Raw genomic sequence first — 12,189 nt, forward strand, 5'->3', positions numbered from 1 at the left:
AGTGGTCCCTGAAGGGGGACAGGGAGGGTGTCTTGGAAGAGGTAGTGATAAACTTGATCATAGATACGGTGGATGATGTTCAATACCCATTTGTCCATTGTTATCACACTCCAAGCATGGGAAAAGAGTGCTAAACCACCCCCAAAGGGGGTCGGAGGGTCATGAAGTGGTAGGCATAGTGGTTGGTGGCTTTCAGGGTTGCATCAGAAATACTCTTGGCTGGAGATTGAAGCCATGACATTAAAGCTTGTGAAGGGGGCCTTGGGAAGTGAGGTCTCTGTCTCTTTTGGCTTTTTCTTTAGAGGCTCATGAGGTCTCAGAGTAGAATTGAAGAGACCTATAATGTTGGGTGGATGATTGGTGGTGGAATTTGCACTTTGGGGCAGGAGCGTAAATGCCTAGTGAGCGAAGGGTGACCCTGGAGTCCTTGAGGGTATGCAGCCATTCATCTGTCTTTTGGTAAAAAAGATGGGATTCATCGAAAGGGAGGTCTTCAGTAGTGTTCTGTACCTCCATGGGAATACCAGAAGAAAGGAGCCAGGACTCTATGCATAACTATGGCCATTTCCATAACCCGGGAAGAGGTATCTGCTTCATCCACCGCTGATTGGAGGGCTGTTCTGGATACCAGCTTTCCCTCCTCAACAAATACCTGAAAACAGGCTTGATTGTGTTGTGGTAGGCTATCAGTAAATTCCTTGAATTTACTGTAATTCAGGGAGCCATACTTGGCTAGTAATACCTGATAGTTCATGATCCTGGATTGTAGGCTACATAAGGAAAATACTTTGTGTCCCAAAAGGTCCAAACACTTGCCCTCCTTATCAGCTGGTGTAGATTGAGTGTGCTGTTTGGCTCACTCAGTTGCAGCCTGGACAACTAGTAAGTTTGGTGGAGGGTGAGAAAAAAGGAACTCAGGTCCCTCCTCGTCAGTAACATAGTAACACTAACATTTTTTGGCCCCTTTGGGGGTAGCTGTGCATGTCGCAGGGATGTGCCACACCGTCCTAGCAAGCTCCAGAACAATGTTCCCTCTAATTTTTGACAGGCCGTGTGCACAAAAAATTTCTTCTGTGCAAATTTTTGACAGGCCGTGTGCACAAAAAATTTCTTCTGTGCATATTGTTGTGCATGTGACGTTTTGCCGTGTGCGTGGGGTTTAGGATCTGTGTGCGCACGCACACACACACACAGCTTAGAGGGAACAGTGTTCCAGAATAGCATAATTAATTGGTAGTGCAATCCTGACCGGCCCTGAGGTGGGGAGGATATCCAGAAACTTATGCTGAGGGTTTTGGATTTCTTCCAGGGGAATCTGGAATTCCCCCATGACTCTAGGCAATTTCAGGAACTGTTGCAGAAAGTCATTCAGAGGGGATGGGGATGCTACAGTCACCACTTCCGTCTGGAGATAATGAGGGAAATCTTGCTGGTTCCGGTGGCACTGCTGGGACTGGACTAAGAGGTTCTTCCTGTACCACAGATCCAAGCATCTGCTGGAAGGACCCTTAAGGGGGAGGAAAGCCAAAAGAAAATTTCCTTGCAGACCAGGCTGATTGAGAAGGGGGGCAATAGGACCAGGATCCTCACTATGGCCAAAAGGCCAGATCTAAAGGGGGTTGTGGTGGTCCCCATGGCATGGGGTGCCCACGGCTCTGAGGTGGTTGAGATGGTAGATGTTGCCAGGGACATAGCTGTCTCCATAAAGGTGTGCAGGGGCTGATAAGACATAGTCGGCTCTTCTCCCAGTTCTGATTTGTTAGAGGAGGAGAAGGTGGATTCAGGTTCCAATGGTGGTACCAGTGAAAGGGTGTAGATTATTGGAGAGGATGGTGAGGGCTCCCATATCTGCGGTATATCCGGTGATGGAGAAATGATCTCTCTGGAGGTGGAGGGGACTGATGGACAAGATGACTCCACATCTGGTAAGGCAAATGCATCCTGGAGCGCAGCTATGGCTCCAGATCTCCCAAGTGTAAGAGGCATACTCCCCTCCATGGGTATCTGCGTCGGCACCGTGGACTTTCCCAGAATGGGGGGATCCCATGTCTTGTGGGGTGCCGGTGATGATGGTACTGATGGTCTGGTGCTCGGAACCGCCGGATCCCATTGTTTGTGGGATTCTTGTGCCTATGGGACTTAGTGCACGTTCCGTCACCAAGGCTCAAACTCATGGAAGGAGAATCCACTTTCTTCAATTTTGAGAAAGACAGTCCTAGGCTTATGGGTATGTTTCCTTGCCTCCTGACTAGGCCCCACCATGGAGACCATGGGGGTGGTTCCACCAGCACCGGATTTGGGCATGGCAGTGGAAGCTGTGTTCCTTGGTGATTTAGGCCGATGTATGGGAGGGTTCCCCAGCGTGCATGAGCAGCGGGTCACATAGGCTGAGGAAGGCTGTGCCTACCCAAAGAACCCAACATGGCCCTGCCCACGCTCCTCTCTGAAGCCCTGCTTGCTGCCTTTCCCCCTTGGCTCCAGCTCAGGCAGGCTGCTCCTCTTCAGGGAAGCAGTGTGCTGGGTCTAAGGAGGCTGGGACTTGGGAGTGGCTGGGGCCATCCAGCGCTGGGAGGGAGGGGGAAGGGCTGGGACCGCGCGCCGCCCGCTTACCCTGTGCTCGGGGAGGGGCCATGCGCCACCCCCCCACCCTGTGCTCGAGGGCTGGGGAGGAGTTGCACGCCAGCCGCCCTGCACTCTGGGGCAGGAGGGCCAGGACTGGCGGCTGCAGGGCTGGGGGACGCTCTGGTAGGGGAAAGGCTGGGTCCTTGGGCAGGGAGGTGGGTCTGGCCGGGGGGCTAGCTTCCTCCAGCCGGCAGTTCACCCACTGCCCATGCCAGCCTGGGTCTGAGTGAGGTCTCATGGCGAGCTCCATGGGGGTGTTTCTGGAGGTGGAGAGCCTAGCTTTCTCGGCTGTGGCTGGAGAAAGAGAGGCAAATTATGTACCTGGATGCCATCAGCTTCCCCCAAGCAGTACAGGCGCATTGGTGTTAGTCATTGACCAAGAAGAAGCGTGGGCGGGAGGTCAGCCGGAAGCCGGAAGTCCTGGGCAAAGTTCGGTACCCGCATGCGGGTACAAGGGTGGGGGGGGGGGCATTGTCAAAGAAAACAAAAACCCCCAACTCTATCTAAACTAAGCACTAAAATTATGATAAAACTACAATAAACTGGCAAAACTAGTCTAAAAACTGGCAAACTATGTACACTATCTTATTTAAAAGTGCATCAGAGATGAGGACACTTAAAAGTTCTGACCCAGACCATGTGGTGATGAGAAGGAACTGGAGAGGCGGGTTGGTTCGCCTTGCTCTTTATCGCCTCGGACAGAAGCACAAGGTCAGCCAAGGCGCATGGACGGACCAACAGACACTACTTGCAAAATCTCCCACTCTGGGCGCATGGAGCGCATGCGTAGCCCTCGGAATACAATCCAATAAGGATCATCACTTGAAAAAGACAAAAGGCCAGCACCATGTGACAACCCACTTCTCCACAGATCACCAGCCAAATGCTTCACAAAGCACCAGTAATCTATGGTTTCAGAACAGCCATTTTAAATGCTCCCCCCAAGAGTTGCACTGGTGTTGGATGAACTGAGTCTTAAGTTTTAGTCACACGGGAAGAACGCCAAAGGACCAATAAATGAAGTGTTTTTTTCCTACAAACAGAATTTTGGTTTTACAGAGGAATTGCAACATGGAGCAGGGAGGTGAGAGCCTCTCTGTACAGTTCCAGTGAGACTGCACTTAGAATATTAGGCTTAGGGGTCAGCTCCTGCATACAAGAAAGACCAAGAAGTTGGTGGGAGGCTTAGAGAAAAAACAAACATGATTATGGAGCTGGGGTGATTAAAATAAACACACTGGGAAAGAAGCAGAGGTTGGTTAAGTGATGAAGAAAAAGGACAAATATTTGAAGGGTAAATACCAAGGAGTAAAAAGAAATTGTTTAAGGTGCCATATGTGCAAATAACAAGGGGTAATGGGGAAAAGGGAACAAAGGTAAATATTAGGACAATTTCTTATAAATCTGGTCAAGGCTGCAGAACAGAAGCCCCATTTTTGCATTTAAAACTGGACAAAAAAAGCATTTGTTGAGCTTGAACACTGTCCAGAAAAGAGGAGACGTAGTAAACTCCTTGAGAGTAGGATCTATGTATGGGCCGGATATAAAGCCCACGGAAGTCAATGGAAGTGCGCCCACTGACTTTAATAGGCTTTGGATCACATCCTAAATACACTGAAGAAAAAAAAATCAGAGGCTAGACCACCTTTTGAGTTAACTAAATCCATCTCTCCGACACTGCAGTCTTATTCTTTACCATATTTCCTTACCTGTTCCATAGCCTCCCCTTCACTATGGTCACCTTTCAAGTTCTTCCCAGATGTCAGTTCTTCCCACGTAAACAGCAGAGAGTCTGTTACTTCACCAAAGGGGTTAAAATCGATTAACCATACCTTACTCTGCAGTACAACAAGAAGAAAATAAAATATCAACAAACAAGAGGAAAAATTATCGTCTACTTAAGTGTGGAAACAAAAACATACTGCATGGGCTGTTACAAGACAGTTTTCATAAGAGGTCAAACAGGTCATGTAAATTGATGCAAGTTCTATGCAGTTTCCTATGGAAGGATCTTTCAGATTAGGCTTTATAGGGATTTCTCTCTGCTCTGTGTAGACCTTAGAGATCCCCTGACACTTTGGATGACAACAGGCATTTGCCCTAAATGTCTTTTAGTAAAAGTTCCATTCCTCACACCAATCTTGTGACAGTGCTATATACAGTGGCAGTCTGCAGGATGGCTGCTTTCCACCCCAGAGATGGCTACATTTCAGGAATACTGTATAGTTTTTAAAATGCTTTGGGATCCTTCATGTTGAAAGGCATTTAGAGTCATAGATTCTAAGGCCAGGAGGGACCACTGTGGCCATCTAGTCTGACCTCCTGCATAACACAGGCCATACAACTTCCATAAAATAATTCCTGTTTGAACTAGAGCAGATCTTCTGGAAAAGCATCCGATCTGGATTTAAAAATTGCCACTGATGGAGAATCCACCACAACCTTGGTAAATTGTCCCAATGATTAATTACCCTCACTTATTTCCAAAATTTGGTGCTGCATTGGGTGTGAATCAAACCCTGGTCAAGCACTTGGAAGGCATCTTTGATACCACTATCCCACTGGGTAGATAATTTAACTAAAGACTAATTTGCATTTATTGAAGCTATGTATATGTAGCCATTTGCATAGTATTTAAGTGTTTCAGTCTTAGTGTATTCAACCTCACAGCGCCTCTCTGATGTAGAGACATACTATTATCCCCATTGTATAGATAAGGAGTGAAAGAAAGCACAAAAAACTAAGATGACTTGCCCAAGATCACACAAAGTCTCTGGAGGGAACTGAACCTGGATCGCTCAGGTCTCAAGCTAGCACCATAAGCATTGGACCATCCTTCCTTTTCAGTAAAATCTTACCTATTCTGATATTTAAGACAAATTAGATTGTAACGAAGCATTACTCCTTACCAGTTGGTAGCAAGAATTCTCTCAATTTAGGCATCATATACAAGCCTAGACTTACCAAATAGAAGAAATGCTATTTGTACCATATTTGAGTGGCCGAGGAGTTTTCGTGGTTATTCATCAGAGCCATAATTCAGTGCAATTTGATAACAAAAGACTAGATAGCTACTTAGGTCATGGTATATTTAATTTTCTATTCCTTCCCTCCACTCCATCAGGGTCCTCTTTCTCTAGGACTATCAGAAAGGAGATCCTTTCTGACTCCGTCTACTCTACGGGTGCTAGAGCAACATAGGTATGGTGCTGTAGATATGCTGCTGTAATCCTACAGTGTAGGCACAGACTACCGCAATGGAAGGGGTTTCCATCGTCACTATAGCAACTCCACCTCCCTGACCGACAGTAGCTAGGTTGACAAACATTCTTCTATTCACCTAGCTGCTGGGGGGGGAGGAGGGGAGGGAAGAGAACTAAATTGAGAGCCAGATCAGCATAGCTATGGCACTCAGAAGTGTGGATTTTTCACTCCCCTGAGCGCAGTAGCTATGTTGACCTAAGTATAGGCCAGGCCTCAATCTCCTTGATACACTTGACAACTTCCATCCATTTCCTCTAAAATCCCTTTGAAGCTGTGAACACCAGCCTGGTTGCTGAGCAACATGAAATCTCCTCCTCTCCCATTCCCTCCCAACTACAAGTTTAACATGCCCCCTATAGAGCCCTCGTGGGCCCTGATGGCTTGGAAAATGGAAGACATATGGAACCCAGTTTCACACGGCTTTTCACGAGTCTCCTTTGTTGTAATATCATGACACTGATTATCATACTGCAAGTAACTGAAGCTTCAATAAGCTAGTGCACAAGCTCACTATAGCAAATGATAGTACTGAAACCATAACACATTCAGAGAACTAGAGTTTGTTAATATGGAAAATACAAGCTGTAGAGAGAGTGACACACTCTGTACCTTGGGGGAACATCCTGCACCCCAATGTTCATCCTTATAATATGATTGTGTGGTATCCAATGCAAAGTTTGTCATGTTGGGTGTCTTTGGAAGGCTCATGATGCAAGACAGAGGTTCCTAGGGTTGTGTCTGGGACCAGAGATATTGGCTAATGTCATTCGGTTGCACAATCCAAGCAGCGGCTGGCCAAAAGTGCTCACTCACGTAGAGGCTGTGTGTGAACAGCCCGGGAGTGGGGGTTCTCACAATAGAGCAGGGTAAGGCTGGCTCCCAGAGTCGAGGACTGGAGTGCAGATCACCGGTCCAGATAACACCAGGGGAACCACAGTGAGATACTTCAGCTGTTATTTATTGCAGAAGGGTAAAGAAACAGAGGTGGCTTTGCACTGTTGAGCTGCAACCATGGTGTAGCAGCATTACCACCACCAGAGCAGCACTCCAGGAAGCAGACTATTTGCATCAGCCTGGCTTATCATTTTCAATCCCTCTGCTTCTCTTTGCAAATAGTCAGATATTCTAATTACAATGATGCTTTGCTTGTGCTATCATCAGGGCATCTTGTCAACCCAATGACATCAGGAAAAGGAATTTATCATTTGGATTCCTACCACATCGGAAAACAAGCTAATGAACCAATTTGTGTGTCAGAGACAGGCAATGGCTGGCAAAGTTCACTCTGCAGTTCAGAGAATCTTTCCTCCATCTCTGAAATTTTTCAGCTTGTTAAAAAAAGAGTGGGGATTTTTTTTTGTTAAATGTATTCAACTTAACTGTTCATAGGGATTTTACATTCAGTTCATTAGGGAGTTTTACATTGCAGAGGCTTTAATATCAAAAGATAAATTATGGGATCGGTGAAAAGCAAGAACTGGAGTCTGTGGGCACCACAGCAGCACTTTCCTCTTCCTGCAGAGACAGGAAAGAGCCAATGTGCCTTCCACAACCTCTAATTGTTCCCAAAGCTTCTCCTCTAGTTGCTCTTATATCCCCACTGAATTTTGGTAATTACAAATTGGTAGGAGGAGGCATAAAAAATGAACAGATCTAAAACACTCCCCTTCAGCCCCTCTGAAGATTTATTAAAAGTAAAGCATCTATCCTCTGGATCAGCCACTGAACAGTCTTCAGACTAAGTGGAAAAACAAGACTGAAGCATACCTAGGAAACCCAGAGTAAAAGCCAAAGGCCCTAAAACACAATCCAAGACCACTTTCATGTCGCAGCTATAGAGCAAGAATAAAGCTATTTAATTGCAGGCTTCCAGTATTAGCAATCTCTTTTCACTTAACAAGGCAGATTAACATCTGCTTATATGTCTGAGTTGTATGCAATTGTTTTTGATAAAACCATTTACAGGGATCTGCATACATACTAGGTGTGTCCCTCTGCCTCTTGGTAAATTGCTAATGCAGCCTTTGTTGTCCCAAAGTTTGGGTGCCTCAATACCGAGTGTTTACTAGGCAAGCATACATACATTTTCCTTCAAAGATAGTCTCTCCTTTTCTATGTTCTCAAATTATGTAGCCTCAAGACTATGCATGATGTTTTCTGAAGATCCATTTGTGTAGCAAAAACACCACCATCACAATAGTGAAATTAACATAGGCTATATTTTGTATATGATATGGGGAAACAAGAAACAACAGATGGTATGTATTTAGCACCCTAAAAATATACACCGGTAGGTCTATTATAACATGGTAACATTCATTTTATTTTCATAAAAAGATAAAAAGCATACCGCTTTAAGGCAGTAACTATAATATAAGAACATTTAAAGGAAGTTACTAGATAGATAAGAAATGCGATGTTAGTAAGGATAACCAGCAAAGTGAATTGCCACATTTCCCTAATTTCAGCCGTGTGCGTTCGTGCCCACAATGACAGTACACATGGGGCAATGAAGCCTGAGTATTAGTTTAAAATTTAGAAAAAAGAGTTGTGAACTAACAGTGGTCTGAAATATCTTCTTTATAATACTTTATGATCTTTAGATAAAAGTTACTGTAGAACTGCAAAGTGTTTTTACAAACAATTAAGATTTGGGAGGTATGCAACACGAAGTACAGCTACTTCCAGGCAGTCCATCACTAGACAATAGCTGAGAGCAGAAGTAAAGAAAGGTATCCAAAATGGGCCAACCAACCCTGGAGGGTAGCCTCTCCAGTGCTAGCTGCCTGGCTTTGGAGAGCACCCGGCTTTAAAGATTGTGGTAGAATGTTTAAAGAACCCTTCAAGCTGGCTGTTCTGCAAAGCCAGTCAAGAACCGACAAGACTGAGTTCAAGGAAGCCAGAGCACAGCAGAGAGAATATTAGTAATATCAGCTCAGAGTAGAAGCAGAAGGACTGAACTGAGTTTACATGAGCCGTATTGGAAGGCATATGAAAAGTTGCATAGAACAGATACATTCAAGTTGCTTATGTCGTACTCCAATCTACTGACGTGCAAATTCCAGCCTCCTGGAACGACAGGGACTTGCGGCAGCCTCCCCAGTGTTCTTTCAGTCACTCTACAGGGTTCTTGATCTTCCAAATGTTGCAGCCCTTGCAACAGAACAAACACGCACCCAAGAGACATTTTGCTGGCGAAAGAGCTGTAAATAGGCAGAAGCTGGGCACTTCTCTCGTTCTCCAGGTGAGGTTGCCATGCAACCACATTGATCTGGAGCACAAACTCTGGAAACTGATTGAGCTACACAACACTCAACACCATTTCAGCGCCTATAATTCACACACTAAAGAGACACTGAATAATACATTGGCAAGTCATGAAAGTGTGTGTACAGGCAAGGGTGAAGGAGGTGGGTCTGACACACCAAGGGACTAACTGGCAGTTTTCCAGGAGCCTGAGGGCTGCATGGAATTTGCACAAATAATTCAGAGATACACAGATAGACACAGCTATATTAACTGGATAGATGAAGAAAACATGCTTTTTGTCCAAGATCACCAAGATTAAAATCTTTCACTTAAATAATCTTTGTCTTCACCCTTCAAATTACAAGACAAGACAGCTACAGGCTGAATTTGGCCAGACTTGAAAAATTCTGCTCATTAACTTGGCTGTGGTAAGTAAAATTTTCCCTCTTTCTCTATCCTCCCTGCCTTCCTTCCCCCCCATCATAGGCACAGAATATCAGGGTGGGAAGGGACCTTAGGAGATCATCTAGTCCAACCCCCTGCTCAAAGTAGGACCAATCGCCAACTAAGTCATCCCAGCCAGGGCTTTGTCAAGCCTGACCTTAAAAACATCTAAGGAAGGAGATTCCACCACCGCCCTAGGTAACGCATTCCAGTGCTTCACCACCCTCCCAGTGAAAAAGTTTTTCCTAATATCCAACCTAGACCTCTCACACTGCAACTTGAAGTCCTTGTTCTGTCATTTGTTACCACTGAGAACAGTCTAGATCCATTCTCTTTGGAACCCCCTTTCAGGTAGTTGAAGTCTGCTATCAAATGCCCCCTCACTCTTCTTTTCTGCATGCTAAATAATCCCAGTTCTCTCAGCCTCTCCTCCTAAGTCATGTGCTCCAGCCCACTAATAATTTTTGTTGCCCTCCACTGGACGTTTTCCAATTTTTCCACATCCTTCTTGTAGTGTGGGACCCAAAATTGGACAGTACTCCAGATGATGCCTCAGCAATGCCGAATAGAGGGGAATTATCACTTCCCTTGATCTGCTGGCAATGCTCCTACTTATACAGCCCAAAATCCGTTAGCCTTCTTGGCAACAAGGGCACATTGTTGACTCATATACAGCTTCTCGTCCACTGTAACCCCTACGTCCTTTTCTGCAGAACTGCTGCCTAGTCACTCAGTCCCTAGTTTGTAGCAGTGCATGGGATTCTTCCGTCCTAAGTGCAGGACTCTGCACTTGTCCTTGTTGAACCTCATCAAATTTCTTTCAGAAGTCAGGTTGCGTCAGCGGTTCTCAAACTGTGGGTCAGGACCCCAAATATTAGTGGGATCACCAGGATTGGCTCAGACTTGCTGGGGCCCAGGGCCAAAGCCAAAGCTCAAGGACTTCAGCCCTGAGCAGCGGGGCTCAAGTTACAGGCCCCTTGCTTAGGGCTGAAGCCCTTGGCTTCTGCTTTGGTCCCCCTGCCTGGGGTGGTGGGGCTTGGGGTTTGGCCCACTACCCGGGGTGGCAGAACTCGGGCAGGCTCAGGCTTCGGTCCCCCGTCCTAGAGACGTGTAGTAATTTTTCTTGTCAAAAGGGAGTCGCGGTGCAATGAAATTTGAGAACCCCTGGGTTAGGTGAATAGATTTTGTACCTGTGCTGTGTTTAGCTTTTAGCCTGACTTGAAACCAATGTCATAAAATTACCTGGTGTTGACTGGATGCATTGGTACAAGAAGTACTTCCAATCCAGACACACATCTGTTTATACAATGACAGTGCCAAAAATAGTACCTAACTACAAAACCCAGAAACTTTCTCTACATATCAGCCACCGAGAGACCTGAGAGTCAGAATCAGTACTTAAAATCATCAGTATTGCCAACTCCATCTGCTGGAACATTGTGAGTCAGGCCCCTCCCCACAAATCACAACTGGTTCAAATAATGAGTAGGACTGTCAAGCGATTAAAAAAATGAATCTCGATTAATTGCACTGTTAAACAATAATAAAATAATTTAAATATTTTTGGATATTTTCTACATTTTCAAATATATTGATTTCAATTACAATACAGAATACAACATGTACTTTGCTCACTTTATATTATTATTTTTGACTATAAATATTTGCATTGTAAAAAACAAAAGAAATAGCATTTTTCAATTCACCTAATACGAGTACTGTAGTGCAATATACTTACCATGAAAGTTGAACTTACAAATGTAGAATTATGTACAAAAAAATAACTACACTCAAAAATAAAACAATTATTTGTTTTAAAAATTTTAGAGCCTACAAATCCAATCAGTCCTACTTCTTGTTCAGCCAATCGCTCAAACAAGTTTGTTTACATTTGCAGGAGATAATGCTGCTCACTTCTTGTTACAATGTCACCTGAAAGTAAGAACAGGCGTTCTCATGGCATTGTTGTAGCCAGCCTCGCAAGATATTTACGAGCCAGATGCACATGTCCCTTCATTCTATAACCACCATTCCAGAGGACATGCGTCCATGCCATTGACGGGTTCTGCTTGATAATGATCCAAAGCAGTGCTGACCAACGTAGGTTCACTTTCATTATCTGAGTCAGATGCCACCAGCAGAAGGTTATTTTTCTTTTTTGGTGGTTTGGGTTCTGAAGTTTCCGTATTGGAGTGTTGCTCTTTGAACTATTCTGAAAGCATGTTCCACACCTCGTCCTTCTCAGATTTTGGAAGGCACCTTCAGATTCTTAAAGCTTGGGTCGAGTGCTGTAGCTAACTTTAGAAATCTCACATTGGTACCTTCTTTGTGTTTTGTCAAATCTGCAGTGAAAGTGTTCATAAAATAAACGCGTGCTGGGTCACATTATTTCTAGAGTACAGCAAAAGGCAGAGTCCTTCAAATAACATCGATCTCAAGAAGAGAGAAGATCTGTTCGGTAGTTAAGTCTACCCAATTCCCTTTTCTTTATTAGGAACTTGTCATCACCAGTAGTTTCTATCACACAGTCAAACACAATTAAGCCTGCAAAGTTAAGCACTAAAAATTAGAAAATGCCAGATTAAGGTTGCCTATGCAACCGGATCTCGG

General features: G+C 44.8%; 1 protein-coding gene across 3 annotated transcripts in view; it reads right to left on the reverse strand.

The window, feature by feature from the left end:
* The window catches only part of CDC123 (cell division cycle 123), a 79,698-nt gene that overhangs the window by 13,723 nt on the left and 53,786 nt on the right, over positions 1–12,189 (reverse strand). For all 3 annotated transcript variants that reach the window (XM_073328759.2, XM_078851185.1, XM_073328760.2), the window contains one exon: positions 4,332–4,460. In XM_073328759.2, the coding sequence (XP_073184860.1) occupies positions 4,332–4,460 (129 nt within the window). The remainder of the gene's footprint in view (positions 1–4,331; positions 4,461–12,189) is intronic.

This window comes from Lepidochelys kempii, chromosome 1, assembly GCF_965140285.1.
Source record: "Lepidochelys kempii isolate rLepKem1 chromosome 1, rLepKem1.hap1, whole genome shotgun sequence".
Lineage (NCBI taxonomy): Eukaryota > Metazoa > Chordata > Testudines > Cheloniidae > Lepidochelys > Lepidochelys kempii.